The 17,742-nt window shown below is 39.5% G+C and overlaps 1 protein-coding gene across 1 annotated transcript in view; it reads left to right on the top strand.

Moving 5' to 3' along the window:
- The window catches only part of LARS (leucyl-tRNA synthetase), a 67,977-nt gene that overhangs the window by 35,165 nt on the left and 15,070 nt on the right, over positions 1-17,742 (top strand). The window contains exons 21-27 of the mRNA XM_029942188.1: positions 360-417; positions 3,038-3,101; positions 10,825-11,008; positions 12,016-12,106; positions 13,300-13,440; positions 14,463-14,603; positions 14,872-14,982. Of these exons, the coding sequence (XP_029798048.1) occupies positions 360-417; positions 3,038-3,101; positions 10,825-11,008; positions 12,016-12,106; positions 13,300-13,440; positions 14,463-14,603; positions 14,872-14,982 (790 nt within the window). The remainder of the gene's footprint in view (positions 1-359; positions 418-3,037; positions 3,102-10,824; positions 11,009-12,015; positions 12,107-13,299; positions 13,441-14,462; positions 14,604-14,871; positions 14,983-17,742) is intronic.

The following is a 17,742-nucleotide window of genomic DNA, read 5'->3' as shown; positions in this document are numbered from 1 at the left end:
CAGTGTCAGATATCTCTCCTTGCTTATTTTGTAGTTTATACAAAGATGCCATGTTGTAGACCGTTTTTTACCTCCTGGTGGTGTATTTCCAAGATCTTTTTATATCCACACATCTAGCCCGGCCTGTATGTTTTAAATAGTTATTACCTAGTATTTCAGTGTGTGCACCCTGCACCCTGGTTCCTGTAACCAGCCCTTTACTACTGGACATTTTACTTGTTTTCCTGTGTTCCGTTATGAGCAGGACTCGGTAAATATCCTGGTACATTTGTCTTTGCAGCATTTCATAGATCTTTAGCATTTATCTCAACGTTTTAAGCTTAAACTAGACCTTTGTGTTGTATTTTCTGTCTTTAAAGTGACAAATGGCCTGCCGCCGTGAGAGCAAATGGACATCTCCTCCTCAACTCTGAAAAGGTAAGGCTCATGGCCTCTTGGAAGTTTAAAATTCTGCAGAAAACTTTTCAGATATAGGAAGTTGTATTTCTTAAAGAAATAAAGAGTACAGAAGTTAGAGTTAATCTTGCATTTAAAATGTTCAGGACTACCAGCATAAATTAGGGAGTGAGTAGAGTAAATAGTATTAACTGAGGGGAGGGAGCGGGAAAATTTTTTACGTTATGTTATGTTATGTCATGTTGTAGAGAAGGAGAAAGTGTGAGTGGGAAGAGAGGCGGAGGGAGGGGGAGAGAGAGACTCTTAAACTCTTCAGCAGGCTCTCCGCTCAGCATGGAGCCTGATGTGGGGCTCGAGCCCATGACCCCGCTGGGACCATGACATGAGCCAAGATAAGAGTCGGACGCTCAACCAACTCAGCCAGCCAGGTGCCCCAAAACTTAACTTATTTTAACGTTTGTATTTAGGCAGAAAGTAACACAAATTGTGACTGGAGGAGAAACAGAGAGAGAGACACACACACACAGAGATAAAAAACATAAAGATCTGAGCATTGAGACCCTGGAATATCTTCCTCATAAAGTTGAGAAGATAATTTGGTGGGATTTGTTTTATACCATGATAAGCCACTGAATTATAATAATAGAATTTTGGAATTTCTAGGATTCTTAATTGTCATTTAATGTTTCTTCCCAGGCAATATAATATTTCTGTTTATACTACTACTGTTTCCAGTATTGATAAAACTAATAATATATAAGACTATCTCATTAGTCAATATCTTCAACAGAAGGTTATGCAAACCTCCTAACCAAACCCTTTTTTGTTCCTGTGATGGTTTTTGTGCACATTAAAAGGGGTACCCCTCCTCAACCAAACCTGAAATTAAATTATTGTGTTAATTATTTCTTAGTAATATAATTGTAGCATGTTGGATTTGTTACAGTCAGTGAATTTTGCTACAACCTTTGGCATGTTAATGGCAAAAGAGGATTTTTTGCTAAAAATATCTGTCATAATGAGAATAGATGTAGATATAAACAAATACTAGATGATCTGAATTGCAAAAGGAAACATTTAACTAGTGCCCTAATATTGAGAGGGAATAAAGAAAGTTCATTTAAAATAATCTCTATAAATAATCTCTATATTAGACTAAAAAAGAGCTCTTTGATTAGAAACATGGGCTATTATGTATGCCAGGCTGGTGTAGTTGGTAGAGCGTGTGACTCTTTTTTTTTCTTTTTTTATTTTTATTTAAAAAAATTTTTTTTTAAATGTTTTATTTATTTTTGAGACAGAGAGACAGAGCATGAGCAGGGAGGGGCAGAGAGAGAGAGGGAGACACAGAATCCGAAGACAGGCTCCAGGCTCTGAGCTAGCTGTCAGCACAGAGCCCGACGCGGGGCTCAAACCCACAAATGTGAGATCATGACCTGAGCCGAAGTCGGACGCTTAACCGACTGAGCCACCCAGGCGCCCCTCTTCTTTTTTTTTTGAAAGAGAGAGACAGCATGAGCAGGGGAGGGTCAGAGAGAGAGCGAGACACAGAATCTGAAGACAGGCTCCAGGCTCTGAGCTGGCTGTCAGCACAGAGCCCAACGTGGAGCTTGAAGCCACGAACCATGAGATCATGACCTGAGCCGAAGCTGGACGTTTAACCAACTGAGCCACCCAGGCGCCCCAGCATGTGACTCTTAATCTCAAGGGTTATGAATTCGATCCCCATGTTGGGTTTGGAGGCTACTTAAAAAAACAAAAAAAACAAAAAAAAAAAAAAGAGAAAATCTTAAAAAAGAAGCATAGGCTATTTTATAGATTTTGTTAGATCAATAAGGACTTTTGATTATCAAACTAATTTTTTACTTTGTGAGTCAAAGTGACATGATGTCTATATTCATATGTTTATATGTATATGTGTATATTATGTATCTGAGTATATAAATCATGGTATAACATGACATTCTCTTTGGTCTCAACGTTGTTGTACTATATACTGTACTGAATTTCTTAGAACTAGATAGTTTATTGCCATGTAGCATAAAATTGGGTAATCACCTCAGTTTGGTATTAGCAAAGTCATGATAAAGATATAACAAATTCTTAAATAGTAAAGATGGCTAGGCCGTGCACCGTCTCTCCTTTGATGTGGTGCCCTCAGGTAGAACACAACTTGAACAACCAATTATTGTGACACCATTGACAGGAAGTTCCGTAAAATCCTAACTCTGACCTCATACACTAGTCCATTCATTTCTGAAGGACTCTAATTGCTATAAAGCTCTTCTTTTTGACCAGCTGAAATGTTGCAGAGTTACAGTGGAATCATTACACATGTTTAAACTCAATTCCTAGGGGCCAGTGTGGTCTAATGGAAGAAATAGCACACTGAGTATCAGACTGGAGACCCCGTCCTGGCTCTGTCGCTGCCTAGTTGAGTGACCCAGACAAGTCACTGTATTAACCAGACTTTAGTTTCTACCTCTGGAAAATTAGTGCAAGATAACTTTTCCTTTCCTTCTTTCCAATATTTTTTTGGTGTATTTATCTGATTGTGGCCAACCCATTTATTTTGATTTGGCTGATGTGGTTTATTTCATTTATATGCTTAATAATGCCTGGTCATTGACTTTCATTTCAGATGTCAAAATCCACAGGCAACTTCCTCACTTTGAGCCAAGCTATCGACAAATTTTCAGCTGATGGTGCGTGAGTATGCTTTTTTATTATTGCTATTGTATAGGGTCTGATTCTCTTCAGGTTATAGAAAACAATTGTTAAAATTATTGTTTCAGTTTTGGTTTTTTCTCTTGCTTTTACCAGTAGTTTAAAATACTCGTGTTTTCTTTTTGTACAAGCAATGCAATATTTAAGACGTAAGAATTGCTGATGTGTTATTTTTAGGAATAAATTCGAGCTAAGACTATTGGAGTCTTTTTTAAAAAAGAAACTTCCTGGAATTGCTACCTGGCTTGTTTCTAATGTCTTACTATTTCTAAGATGAAAGAATTGGTTTGTAGAGATGTTGACTCTGAAGCTTTTCCAAAGTATTTCCCTCACACTTGATATGAATATGGGTGACTTAAGCCTGGGAGCATTCACTCTTTTAGAAAAATCTTTTCTCCTTGGCCTCAGTACTGTTCCATTTGATCATCACCTTGTCAAGGGAGGACATGCGCTGTGTAAACTGTTCATTACTTCGGTCATCATGGTGCTCGTTTCCACTCATCACGGCACAGTTTGAGGGCATACTGACGGGAATGGGAAAGAGCTGATCTAACTAACTTGGAGAAACAGTGTTTTGACTGGACACTAAACCAAAAAGAACTGCACGTCAGTACTGTAACTGGTAAGACTGTTTCTTACATGAGGTATAGATTAAGCAGTGCATTCTGGGACTGAAGAAATAAATCTATTGTGGATGAGCACTCACTGTCAAAGAAGATACGAATAATCAAGGGGGGTTGCTAGAAGGCACTCTGTGATGTTGGATTGGAAATGGCAATATCTAGTGGCTTTAATTTTACATACAGATAAATTGATGCAAAAATTCACATCGGTGTATGCAGTGGGTTAGTGCACATGCACACATTTCCATAGCTGTGTCTGCCAAGAGGGCTTATGAGCAGTGACACCCCAGCACACCTGGCATGGAGACCTTGGTTTCTAAATAACATTTTCCAATAAGTAGAACTGGGGTGCCTAGGAGAAGTGACTGATTTGCAGGCTAGAGTAGGGAAAATAACAAGAAAATAAGGAAATGTTTCAGTAAGGATGGGGACATTTGAAAGGGCCCAGATTTATTGAAGACAGAAGATGGCAGCAGAGTAGGACAATCTTAGGCTTGTCTTGTCCCATGCCTACAACTAAATAGCTGTCAGATCATCTTAAATACCCTGGAAATCTACATGAAGACTGACAGAAGAAACCCTATGATTAAAGATAGAGAAGAGGCCACATTGGAGAAGGTAGGAAGTATGGAGACGTGGTTTGGGAAAGAAACAGATCATGACCACTGATGGGGAGAGGGAGCTGCAATGGCGGAAAAGGACGAGACAAACTAGCACTCAGAGGAGCACATGGGGAAGATAAGTCCATATAGCGAGTGGCTTGGAAAATGAAGAGCCTGAATTTTTGAGTTCTTGTATCCAGTGGGAATTTTAAAGGTCAGTGTGCTTGGTTCTGGAATAGCCTGGAGGACTCTGGGGCTGTGTGTGGGGAGAAGGCAGGCAAACATCATGCAGACATAGAGCATGGAAACAGTGATCTGAAGAGCAACTGGGACACACAGTGGGGAAGTTAGTTCCTCATCTCAGAGTGTCCCAGAGTGGCAGCATTCCCAGAGGGAACAAAAGAATTGGCCATTTCCCTTCCTCATCCTTCAGCATAAGCACAGGGCCACCATAAGGAACCAGTGCGGTGCTGATCCTTGCCACCTAACTTGCTTAGATCAAGCCCCATGCCTCTGCACTCTAGTGGAACCACACCTCCCAGTGCAGTGGGCCCCCTTCCCCAGAAGACTGGCTCAAACTTCTGCCCACACCATGTCTCTTGAACTGAGAATTTTATGAGGCCTTGGTTCTGGCAACAACAGGTCTCATTTCATAAGCAGACCAGAGCTCACCAAGTTTAAATGCACCATGTTCAGTCCAGGGGCCAAACACTGCTCACAACAGGCAAAGAGAACCTCCGTAGATGCCTGGCCTGAAGGACAAAGCAGCCAGCAAAGATAGTAGAGCACACGCAGCACAGATTGGAGATACTCCTTGGAGCACCAGGCCCTGGGGAGACGGGGACACTACACAGTAGGGCGCGACAGGCTGGCTTCATCAAGCCATTACCCCCAAGAACAGGAGCCATTAGCTGACTTTCCTAACGCGCAGAAATAGGTGCAGAGACTTGGACAAAATGGGAAGACAGAGAAGTTTGTCCCAAATGAAAGGATAAGATAAGGTCATGGCTGGAGATCTAAGCAAAACAGATATAAGTAACATGCCTGATTAAGAATTTAAAGTAGTGATTACAAAGATACTCATCGCACTTGAGAAAAGAGTAGAGAACATCACAGAGATAAGGAATCCAGAGATAACAGGCTCAGTAAACAAAATGAGAAACACACTTGATGGAATGAACAGCAGGCTGGAAGAAGAAGAGGAATGAGTTAATTACTCGGCGACAGAGTAATCGTAAGTAACCAAACTGAACAAAAGAGAGAAAAAAGACTTATGTATAGTGAGAGTAGATTAATGGAACTCACTGACTTTGTCAAATATAATAGCAGTCGTATTATAGAGTCCCAGAAGAAGAAGAAGAGAAAATGGGCAGAGACATAATAGCTAAAAACTTCCCTAATCTGGAGGAGGAAACAGATATCCAGATCTAGGAAACACAGAGAGCCTCCAACAAAATTAACAAAAGCAGAGCCATACCAAGACATACTATAATTAAAATGGCAAAATACGGTGATAAAGAAAGAATATTAAAAGCATCAAGAAAGGGGCATCTCGGTGGGTCATTCGGTTAAGTGTCTAACACTTGATTTTGACTCAGGTCCTGATCTCCTGGTTTGTGGGTTCGAGCTCTGTCTGCGTTGTGCTATGTACTGATGTGCAGAGCCTGCTTGGGATTCTCTGTCTCCTCTCTCTGCCTTTCCCCTCCTCACATTCTCTCTCTTTCTTGCTCTCCTTCTCGCTTTCAATCTCGCTCTCGTTCTTTCAAAAATTAGTAAATAAACATTTTTTAAAAAGGCAGCAAGATAAAAGATGGTTACATACAAAGGAAACCCCATAAAACGATGAACAGATTTTTCAGCAGAAACTTTCCAAGCTAGAAAGGAGTGACATGATATATTCAAAGTGCTAAATGAGAAAAACTTGTAGCCAAGAAAACTCTGTCCAGCAAGGCTATCATTCAGAATGGAAAAATAGATAAAGAGCTTCCCAGACAAAAACTAAAGGCGTTCATGACCACTAAACCAGCCCTGCAAGAAATACTAAGAAGGATTCTTTGAGTGGAAAGGAAAGACCAAAAATGACAGTATGGAGGTTGGAAACACAAAAGTAGTGAAAAATTAATATATCTGTAAAAAACAGTCAAGGAATTCACAGAATAAAAGGATGTAAAACATAATATCATATACAGGAGTAAAGAATGGGTTTAAACTTAAATGACCATCAACTTACACAATACAAACCGTGGTATGCAGAGGATGTTATGTACAAATTTAATGGTAACCACAAATAAAATACTAATAAATATACAAAGCATGAGGTGAAAGAAATGCAAATATATCCCTAAATGAAACTAGTGAACCATGAGAGAGAGACAAGAAAGGATCAGAGAAAATCTTCAGAAACAACCATAAAACAAATAATAAAGGACAATAAATACATATCTATCAATAATTTGAATGTAAATGGACTAAACACTCCAATCAAAAGACACAGGATGAAAGAATGAATAAAAAATGCAAGAGCCATTTATATGCTGCCTACCAGACACTCAGTTTTCTTTTAAGATTCTATTTTTAAATAATCTCTATACTCAGAGTGGGGCCCAAGATCATAAACCTGAGATCAGGCGCTGCATGCTCCACTGAGTGAGCCAGCTAGGCGTTCCTACAAGAGACTCATTTTAGACTTACAGTAACCTGCAGATTGAAAGTAAGGGGATGAAGAAACTTGCACACGGATGTCAAAAGAAAGCCAGAATAGCAGTACTTCTATTGGACAAAATAGACTTTAAAACAAAGACTGTAACAAGAGGTAAAGAAGGACACTGTATAATAAAGGAGACAGTCCAACAGGAAGATATAACAATTATGTATGCACCCAAATACGTAAAACAGTTAATAGCAAACATAAAAGAACTAATCAATAATAATACAAGAATAGCAGGGGACTTTAACACCTCACTTACATCAAAGGACAGATCATCTAAACAGAAATCAACAAGGAAACTGGCTGTGAAGGACATCCTGGACCAAATGGATTTAACAGATATATTTAGAACATTCCATTGTAAAACAGCACAATACACTTTCTTTTCAAGTGCACATGGAACATTCTCCAGAATAGAACACATACTAGGCCACTAAACAAGCTTTAACAAATTTAAAAAGATCAAAGTCATGCCATGCATCTTTTCTGATCACAACCCTATGAAACTAGAAGTTAACCACAAGAAAAGATCTGGAAAAGACCACAAATACATGGTGGTGAAATAACATGCTGTTAAACTTTGAATGGGCTCTGGGGTGCCTGGGTGTCTCAGTTAAGTGTCCCACTCCTCATCTCGGCTCAGATCATGTTCTCACAGTTCTTGGGTTTGAGCACCGTGTTGGGCTCTGCATTGACAGTTTGGAGTCTGCTTGAGATTCTCTCTGTCCCTCTTCACCCTTCTCTCTCAAAATAAATAAACTTAAAAAATTTTTAAAAAGAAATAACAACCAGGAAATAAGAAATATAAAAGTATGTGGAAACAAATGAAAATGGAAGTAGAATGGTCCAAAACCTTTGGGCCACAGTGAAAGCAATTTTAAGAGGGAAGTTCATAGCAATCCAGGCCTACCTTAACAAGCAAGAAATATCTGAATCTAACAGTACACCTAAAGGAGCTAGACAAAGAACAACAAACAAAACCCAAAACCAGCAGAGATAAGGAAATAAGATTGGAGTAGAAATAAATGATATAGAAACTAAGTCACAAATGAGAGAGGAGAAATTACAACACCACAGAAGTACGTTTAGAAAATTATGCAAAACTATATGCCAACAAATTAGACAACCCAGAAGAAATGGGTAAATTCTTAGAAACATATAACCTCCTAGTGATGACACAGGAAGAAATAGAATATTTGAACAGACTGATTACCAGCAAAGAAATTGAATCAGTAATCAAAAAACAAAAGTCCAGAACCAGATGTCTTTGTGGGCGAATTGTACCAAACATTTATTTAGAGATTTTATTTTATTTAAAAAAAATTTATTAATTTTGAGAGTGCAAGCAGGGGAGGCACAGGGAAAGCAGGAGGGGCAGACAGGGAGGGAGGGAGAGAGTCCCAAGCAGGTTCGGTGCTAGGAGCACAGAGCCTGATGTGGGGCCCAATCTAACAAAATGTGAAATTGTGACCTGAGCTGTAGTCAAGAGTTGGATGGATGGATGCTTAACCACCAGAGCCACCCGGGCACCCCACTAAGATATATTTTAATCACAAAAGGAAAAACAATAAGTTTATGGTGGAGAAAGGTGACAGACACTACCCAAGTGATGGAAGCTTCCAACACAGTAAAAAGTCCTACCAGTATCTTGTACCTCCCCGAGAGCGATGCCCTGAGAAGACACATAACATCACTTCTGTGGTATTTTTGCCAGAGGTTTAAAAGCTCATTCGAATCATGAGGAAGGATCAGACAAACTATGTTGGGAGAAATTCTATTAAATAACTGACGAGTACGCATCAAAAATGTCAAGGTCATGAAGGACAAAGACTAAGAAACTGTTACAGATCTGAGGAAACCAAGGAGATAAAATGATTAAAGGCGATGTGGTTTTCTGGGCTGGATCCTGCCGCAGAAATAGAATATGAGAAGAAAAACTGGTGAAATTTGAATAAGATCTGTAGGTTAGATAATAGTATCGAACTAAAGTTAACTTCCTGGGTTTGAAAGTATGGTTATGTAAGTTGTTAACATTAGGGGACCCTGTTTTCTTTTTTTAAAGCATTTTGTTTAGTCATTTTTTAAAATGTCTTTTATTTTGAGAGACAAAGACAGAATTAGCTGGAGAAGCGCAGAGAGAGAGGGAGACACAGAATCTGAAGCAGGCTCTAGGCTCTGAGCTGTCAGCACAGAGCCCAAAGCGGGGCTCGAACCCACGGACTGTTAGATCATGACATGAGCCGAAGTTGGATGCTTAATCGACTGAGCCACCCAGCTGTCCCTAGGGGAGCCTGTTAAATGTTTAATGTTTATGTCTATTCTCTTGCATCTTTTCTTTAAGTGTAAAATTATTTGAAGTAAAAAGTTGAGTTTTGAGCTTCTTTTGTATTGTAATGTATATTTAATGCATACATAACTTAATGTGACATGTTCTCATCTCCTCCCTTATAGGCACAGATGGTAGAAAACAATACATACTCTTCCGAACTTTTGCTTTTTCCTTTAATGGTTCATATTTGAGATCATCCCATATTGATATATAAAGAGTTTCCTCACTCTTTTGTGCAAGGATATTCTGTAACCTAATTAGGCTCTTATTAATGTATATACTTTTCAGTATTTGAGAATGAAGATATTGGTTGAAAAGTAAAACTTTGTTAGAAAGCTTAGAAGAAGATTTTAGAAATAAATTAAATATATTTTTGTACCTGGAAGGCACCAGTGTGTGTAATCATGTGTTAAAATACAGGGTTTTGCTCCCTCTAAAGAGGCTACAATGCTGATAGGGATTTCTATCGCCAGTTTATCATTTTCTTCCCCTGCGTCATTAAAGACCACTTTATCTCATTAACTCAGTATGCCTGAGAAGAAACACATTTATGCTAAGTGTATGCAAATCAATACACGTGATTCAAATATTTGAACAACATTGTGGATCCTACTTTTTATTTTTGGTTTAGATCCATGGCAGGCCTTTATTATTTTTAATTAAAAAATTTTTTTTAAGTTTATTTGTTTATTTTGAGAGAGCACAAGCAGGGAAGGGGCAGAGAGAGGAGAGAGAATCCCAAGCAGGCTCTGCGCTGTGAGTACAGAGCCTGATGCAGGGCTCCATCTCACAAACTATGAGATCATGACCTGAGCCAAAATCGAGAGTCAGGTGTTTGACTGAGCCCCCCAGGCACCCTCATGCAGTCTTTTAAAGCATCTATTTCTTAATTTATATGTAAGTTTTGTAGTATACCCAACTGGATACATTACTGGTATTTAGTAACCACATTTTGTTTTTAAGTTATTTTTTAAAACTTTATTTATTTTGAAAGAGACACAGAGTGTGAGTGGGGGAGGGGCAGAGAGCGAGGAGGAGAAAGAATCCCAAGCCCCAGGGCGGGGCTCATTCTCAGGAACTGCAAGATCATGAGCGGAGCCCAAGTCAAGAGTCGGACACTTAACTGACTGAGCCACCCAGATGCCTCCCTAACCACCTTTTAAAATCATCAGTTCGGGCGCCTGGGTGGCTCAGTCGGTTGAACCTCTGACTTTGGCTCAGGTCAGATCTCACGTTCGTGGGTTCGAGCCCCGCGTCGGGCTCTGTGCTGACAGCTAGCTCAGAGCCTGGAGCCTGCTTCCAGTTCTGTGTCTCCTTCTCTCTCTGCCCCTCCCCCTCTCATGCTCTGTCTCTCCTGTATCAAAAATAAAATAAAAACATTAAAAAAAAATAAAATCATCAGTTCATCTTTTCTTCGTTTCCTTCTTCCTCTTCCGGCAGGAATGCGTCTGGCTCTGGCTGATGCTGGCGACACCGTGGAAGACGCCAACTTTGTGGAAGCCATGGCGGACGCAGGCCTTCTCCGTCTGTACACCTGGGTGGAGTGGGTGAAGGAGATGCTGGCCAACCGGGGCAGCCTCCGAAGCGGGCCTGCCAGCACCTTCAATGACAGGGTTTTCGCCAGGTGGTCTGTGGGCTCCGGCCACTTCGTACCTCAGAGCTGCTTAGTCCTCATGCATTTCGAAGTTTTCTTTCTTTTCTCCTAAAATAAATTACATGTTAATTATAGCTACTGTTCATTGAAAGCTTACTTGTTCTAGGTAGCTCTTCACATCCGTTATCTGATTTTAGCTTCACAGCAACCTTATGTGATAAAGATATTATTAGCTCTATTTTAGTTAAAGCAGTCGAAGCTTAGAGAAATTAAGTATTTTGTTAAATGCCTCAAAGCTAATAGTTTCGGATGGAGCATATCTGTTTGCTTCTTTCTCCAGAGCCCGTTCTCACAACCATTTTACCATGCTTCTTGCATTAGATGGGGCAGATGGTTAAATGAAAAGTAGATTAAAACAGTGAGAGAATTGTCAATGTTTTTTTTCTTTCAAAAAACATTTATCATCTTCTTTGTATCAGGAGCCATCTTAAGAACTGGTGTTACAAAGTCGAATAGGACTTGATCTTTCACTATAGTTTAGCAGGAGAAGAAAATAAATCCAGCACATTGTAAGTGTGGTAATATAGATAGAGGGAATTCAGAGGAGATGGCTTGTGAGTTTTACTGAAAAATAAGTGGATTTTCACAGAGAGAGGAGAAAGCCACAGAGAGAGAGGTATTTGGAAGGTAGAATAGAAGTTGGGGCCAGATTAGGCTAAATTCTGAAGGGCCGTACATAGCAGGAGAAAACATTTTTTAACAGCCAATGTCAGATGTTTAAAATGCAGGAAGTACACCTGACTAGCACCTTTGTTAAGCTATCTTCATATTGCATTTTGGGCTTCATGGTAAAGTTTCTGTCAAGAAATTGTTAATTGAGGACACCACTAACTGTTGTTAACTGGTTCTGTGGTTGAACGGTCTTAAATGTTTCAGGCTTCGTTCTCATTATACTGTTTATTAGTATATGCAGCAGTTTTTTATATTTTTGTGTACCTGCATTTAAACTCAATCATCTTTTCCCCCCTGTTCAATAGTGAGATGAATGCGGGAATTATAAAAACAGATCAAAATTATGAAAAGATGATGTTTAAAGAAGCTTTGAAAACAGGGTTTTTTGAATTTCAGGTAGGTTTTTTTTTTTTTAGTAGCTTTAAGAGATATTAGTGTGAATACGATGTATTTCACCCTTTTCCCCTCCTGCTATAAAATAATAACTCATCTAAAGTAGATACTGATGGGGTGCCTCAGTCAGTTAAGCATCTGACTTTGGTTCGGGTCATGATCACAGTTTGTGAGTTGGAGCCCCCCGTCGGGCTCTGTGCTGGCGTTTCACAGCCAGTTAATAAAGAGGTTAAGTCTAAAAATCAGCCACATTTTGCAGGAGAACATTTTTAGTTGGTAAAACATAAAGGTAAAATTGTAACGGATTGCCATATGTTTGAAAAGAAGCATGTTCTGCTCTTTTCCACAAGGTGTCAGTATTTCCTAAAGTTTGGCAGTTCAAGTGCTTAAAGTAAAAATGTAGGTTTCCTCAATCAGTTTTGTAAAATATCACATTGGGATTTATGTAACTTGCTTTTCATAGATGTGGTTAAATAAGGATAAGTGCTGAACATAGCAATGTTCATATTTATAGCCTTTTTTGATACTTAATATCTTTCTTATAGGCTATTCAGAGCATCATCAACCCTTAATACACAGTTTAAATTGTGCAGCCTTTATGTCTGTTAATGTATTTTCTTATTTTTAATTTTTTAATATTTATTTTTGAGAGAGAGAGAGACAAAGCACAAGCCAGGGAGGGGCAGAGAGAGGGAGACATAGAATCCAAAACAGGCTCCAGGCTCCGAGCTGTCAGCACAGAGCCTGATGCGGGGCTCGAACTCATGAGTGGTGAAATCATGACCTGAGCTGAAGTCAGACACTCAACCGACTGAGCCACTCAGGTGCCCCTGTTAATGTATTTTTAAAATGTATTCTTAAAAAATTTTTCTTGAGAATCATTAATACAAAACCATAATATCCTTTGAAAAAGATTGGTACACATGTAATTGCAAGGTGTTAAAAATGTAGGAAAACTGGGGTGCCTGGCTGATCGAGCTTGTGACTCTTGATCTCAGGATCATAGGTTCAAACCCCCACACTGGGTGTAGAGATTACTTAAGAAAAATGAAGTAAAACCTTTATGAAAATTCATTATGAAATTTGGAAGACTAAAAGCTTAAAAATGCATTAAAATAGAGGTACTGTATTTTTTCTTTTAGTTTTATTTTAAGGAAGTATGGGGAGAAAATGATACATGATTTCAAATTTTGTAGGCTGCAAAAGATAAATACCGTGAATTGGCCATCGAGGGGATGCACCGAGACCTTGTGTTCCGCTTCGTTGAGGTTCAGACGCTTCTCTTGGCCCCATTCTGTCCACATCTGTGTGAGCACATCTGGACCCTCCTGGGAAAGGTATCGGTGGACGTTTATGATGCGGGCGGTTTTGATTTGGCTTTATTCAATAAATATGGAATAATGTTACTTACAAGGAAAAGACCGAAAAAGAATATTTCAAGACTAATGTTGGACTCATCATCTCATAATTATTATAGCAAGTTAAACTGGTGTTTAGACAAATACATCATATAGGTGCCTCTATTTATATACATATAAATGTGTGTATGTGTTTTAAAAATGGGATTGTGCATTTCATCACCTAATTCTTGTTAGGAAATGTTAAAATACATTTAAACGTATTTTAAAGACACATTTAATTTGAATACATGTATAACTAATTCTGTTTTTCCAAGTGTTAAAAGGTGAAAATATAAAGATATAAATAAATGACTGTTAGGATTAGCTTTTAACAAGATAGAAGTGTCTCTTTGCATAAATATTTTTGTTTTATATAACATTTACGGCATATATAGGGCTGCCTATTTAGGGATTTATATTAGCTTCCTTACTTACTGTGAAGATAAATTGAATCATTTCTCCGAAGCTGGCAGATAAACCAATTGGATGGTTTAATAATTCCTTTTCAACTTTATTAGCCAAGCTCTTTGTATTTTTCTAATGCACGAACAATGCAAAAAAGTGCTCACGTTATATATCCTGAATAGCCATGCTTTCAAAACTGCATGTATTAATAGGATAAAAACTGAGAGTTTGTATGATTTATGTAATAATGATTAAATTTAGGCGAATTAGCATTACATAATTTTCTTTGAAAGTGAGCATATGTGTGTGGGTATTAATACGCTTGTACAAATGGAAGCTAATTAAGAATGTAGAGTCAGACTTCACAGCTTGAATTCTAGGGAACATTAGATCAGGGGCTGTGGAAGTGCGTTATGGGTAGTCAGGTTTGAACTCCTGCACACCATTATGGATGGTACCCTTGGTATGGAACTGTTACCTAGGACCATAAAACAGTTGTGTGGTGTGATCCCCCTGAACCGGTTTTGTTATTGTCTTTTTTTTTTTCCTTAAAGCCTGACTCAATTATGAACGCTTCATGGCCTCTGGCGGGTCCTGTGGATGAAGCCTTGATACGTTCCTCACAGTATCTCATGGAAGTAGCACACGACCTTAGATTGCGACTCAAGAACTATATGATGCCCGCTAAGGGGAAGGTGAAGTCACTTTTTCTTTAAAAAAAAAAAAAAAAAAAAAAAAGATTGTTCTTTTCACAATATTAGTTGAGTGACATTTGCTAGTGATGAAACTTGGGACCACTGTTGTTCAGCTGCGTCAGGCTCTCTCCGCCGCTCAGGCAGTTTTGTGGTGTCCCTGTGCTTGGTCACCTCAGAGGCAGCGGTGGGCTATCCTGGGAGAGGGTTCCCTCACTTTTGGTTTACACAAAAGTGATCAGGTGTTTTTTCCCCTTTCCTTCGCCTGCAGAAGACTGACAAGCAAGCACCTCAGAAGCCTTCGCACTGCACCATCTACGTGGCGAAGAGCTACCCTCCCTGGCAACACACCACCCTGTCGGTGCTCCGCGAGCACTTTGAGGTGATGCCCTCCGCACCCTTCCCCTGCATGGCTGTGTGCTGCCCGGGGGGCGACTTGGTTTGCTTACCTTTAGGCACGAAGTGTTTTTTGTTAACCTCGCTGGTTCTTAAGCCGATCCTGAGGGAAAAGATACTGTTGTTTTATTTTATCATTTCTGAAACTTTCATACGAAAACACAGTGGATCTAGTCATATGTAATTAGAAGATGTGGGACTTCCTCCTACGTGGTGAAAATTCTGAAGCAAAATGACTGAGTTTGTCTTTTGAGTTTATTGTGGCTGGAACACGGGGACTCATGAAGCCTTAACCATGTTAGGTTTAAAAGAAATTTGAAGCTTGGCTCTTGAGTAATTTATTTTTTATTAAAAATTTTTTTAATGTTTATTTATTTTGAAAGAGAGACAGATAGAGCATGTGCAGGGGAGGGGGCAGAGAGAGAGAGAGGGAGACAGAATCCGAAGCAGGCTCCAGGCTCTGTCTGAGCTGTCAGCACAGAGTCCGTTGTGGGGCTCGAACCCACGAGCCGCAAGATGATGACCTGAGCCGAAGTTGGATGTTCAACCGACTGAGCCACCCAGGGGCCCCTTGAGTAATTAAAACAAAATGGTCTATTTGGTAATTTCCCATAGAAATGGAGCTCGTTTTTGGCTTTGTCAGGTAAATAGTTATTAAATATGATTGTCCTATTTAAAGGAAACTCAACAGTTAAACTTAGTTCTCAGTTTCCCTAAAGGAAAAAGTTTATCTACCTTCTATCTTTCACACTCAAAAAATAGAAACTAAATTTATGTTGTGGAAGTTTTGTTCAGGTTGTTAAGAAAACTTATTCTTAAGGCACAAACTGTTAAGGTGCACTTGAAGAAGAGACAAAATAGTGATTATGGCTGAAGCATGAAGTGATAACGTGAAGGGAAAATTCTTAGCTGTGAATTTTGAGAACTAATAAAGTTCTCAATAGGAGATCTTATTTCATCAATTTTCATACTTAATTAAAAATTTATAAAATTTGAGGAAAGGAAGAACAAGTGTTTTTGTACTCCTTGTGAGCCTGTTTTTTTTTTTAATTTTTAAATCTTTATTTATTTTTGAGACCAAGAGAGACAGAGCACGAGCAAGGGAGGGTCAGAGAGAGAGAGGGAGACACAGAATCCGAAGACAGGCTCTAGACTCCAAACTGTCAGCACAGAGCCCAACACGGGGCTCGAACCTATGAACTGCAAGATCATGACCTGAGCCAAAGTCGGACATTCAACCAACTGAGCCACCTAGGCACCCCTTATGAGCCTCTTTTTATGGCGAGCTACCTCACATTTGATTGTGTGTAATGGAAATAGAATGCAGGCTTTAGAACTGCTTGCAGATTTTGCTAGCTAAAAAAGTAAAAGCCGCTTTGGTAGGTAGAGAAATGAAATTGTGCCCAGTGGGTTACATATTCATTCTGGCATTTTCAAGGAAGCAGTGGGAGAACCAAATACAGAGTGTAATGTCCCAGACATTTAAAAATGCATCTTTTATTAAAAACTGCTATTCTTTGAGAAGTTAATATTTTTTTTTTTAATTTTTTTAATGTTTATTTTTGAGACAGAGACAGAGCATGAGCAGGGAGGGGCAGAGAGAGAGGGAGACACAGAATCTGAAGCAGACTCCAGGCTCTGAGCTGTCAGCACAGAGCCGGACACAGGGCTCAAACCCAGGAGTGGTGAGATCATGACCTGAGCCGAAATCAGACGCTTAACTGACTGAGCCACCCAGGTGCCCCGAGAAGTTAATATTTTTATTCAGTAATCAGTGGCACATATCTTACGGTTGCAAAATAACATCATCTTTTGGCATTATTTGGAATGGTCAGCTTTTAAAAAAATTTTTGTTTGTTTTCATCCAGAAGAACTAAATGTTTTTGTAATAAAGGAGGATGTTCTGGGGCGCCTGGGTGGCTCAGTCAGTTGAGCGTCCGACTTCGGCTCAGGTCACGATCTCACGGTTTGTGGGTTCGAGCCCTGCATCGGGCTCTGTGCTGACAGCAAGCTCAGAGCCTGGAGCCTGTCTTCAGATTCTGTATCTCCCTCTCTCTCTGACCCTCCCTCCGTCATGCTGTCTCTCTGTCTCTCAAAAATAAATAAAACATTAAAAAGAAAAAGGAGGATGTTCTTATGTGTCGATGGTAATTTTTGGTGACATAAGGGAAAGGAGTGTTTCATACCCTCTTTTCTCTTTTGTATGTCTTTCAGAACAGCACACTGACAAGTGCAGGAAGTATTTTTCCCCCATACCTTAGTAAAGGTTAGAATTGGAAGTAAATAGACTATCAGAAATCTTAGTATACCTTACTTTTCATTTAGATTCATTCCCAACCCTTGGTTTTAATGCCGTGCTTGTAGAGTAAGGAAAAAATCAGTCACCCAAAATTCTGAAAAGCCCACTTGCTTCATTTCTCACCCTGTAGCAGGGAATACTTGTGTTTGCAGAAATGAAATGGAATTCAGGCAGCACGTTTGGAGTCTGTATATGTTAATGATATATGATACAGGCATTTAAAGTTTTAAAGTTTATTTAGTTAGAGAAAGAGAGAACAAGCATGGGAGAGCGCAGGCAGGGGAGGGGCAGAGAAAGAGGAAGAGAGAATCCCAAGCAGGCTCCGTGCTGTCAGTGCAGAGCCGGATTCAGGGCTCGAACTCCTGAGAGATCCTGACCTCAGCCCAAATCAAGAGTTGGACGGGTAACTGACTGAGCCACCCAGGCACCTCGAAATGATACCATTTT

The sequence above is a fragment of the Suricata suricatta genome, chromosome 6, assembly GCF_006229205.1.
Source record: "Suricata suricatta isolate VVHF042 chromosome 6, meerkat_22Aug2017_6uvM2_HiC, whole genome shotgun sequence".
Lineage (NCBI taxonomy): Eukaryota > Metazoa > Chordata > Mammalia > Carnivora > Herpestidae > Suricata > Suricata suricatta.
This window is presented reverse-complemented; position numbering and strand designations above follow the sequence as displayed.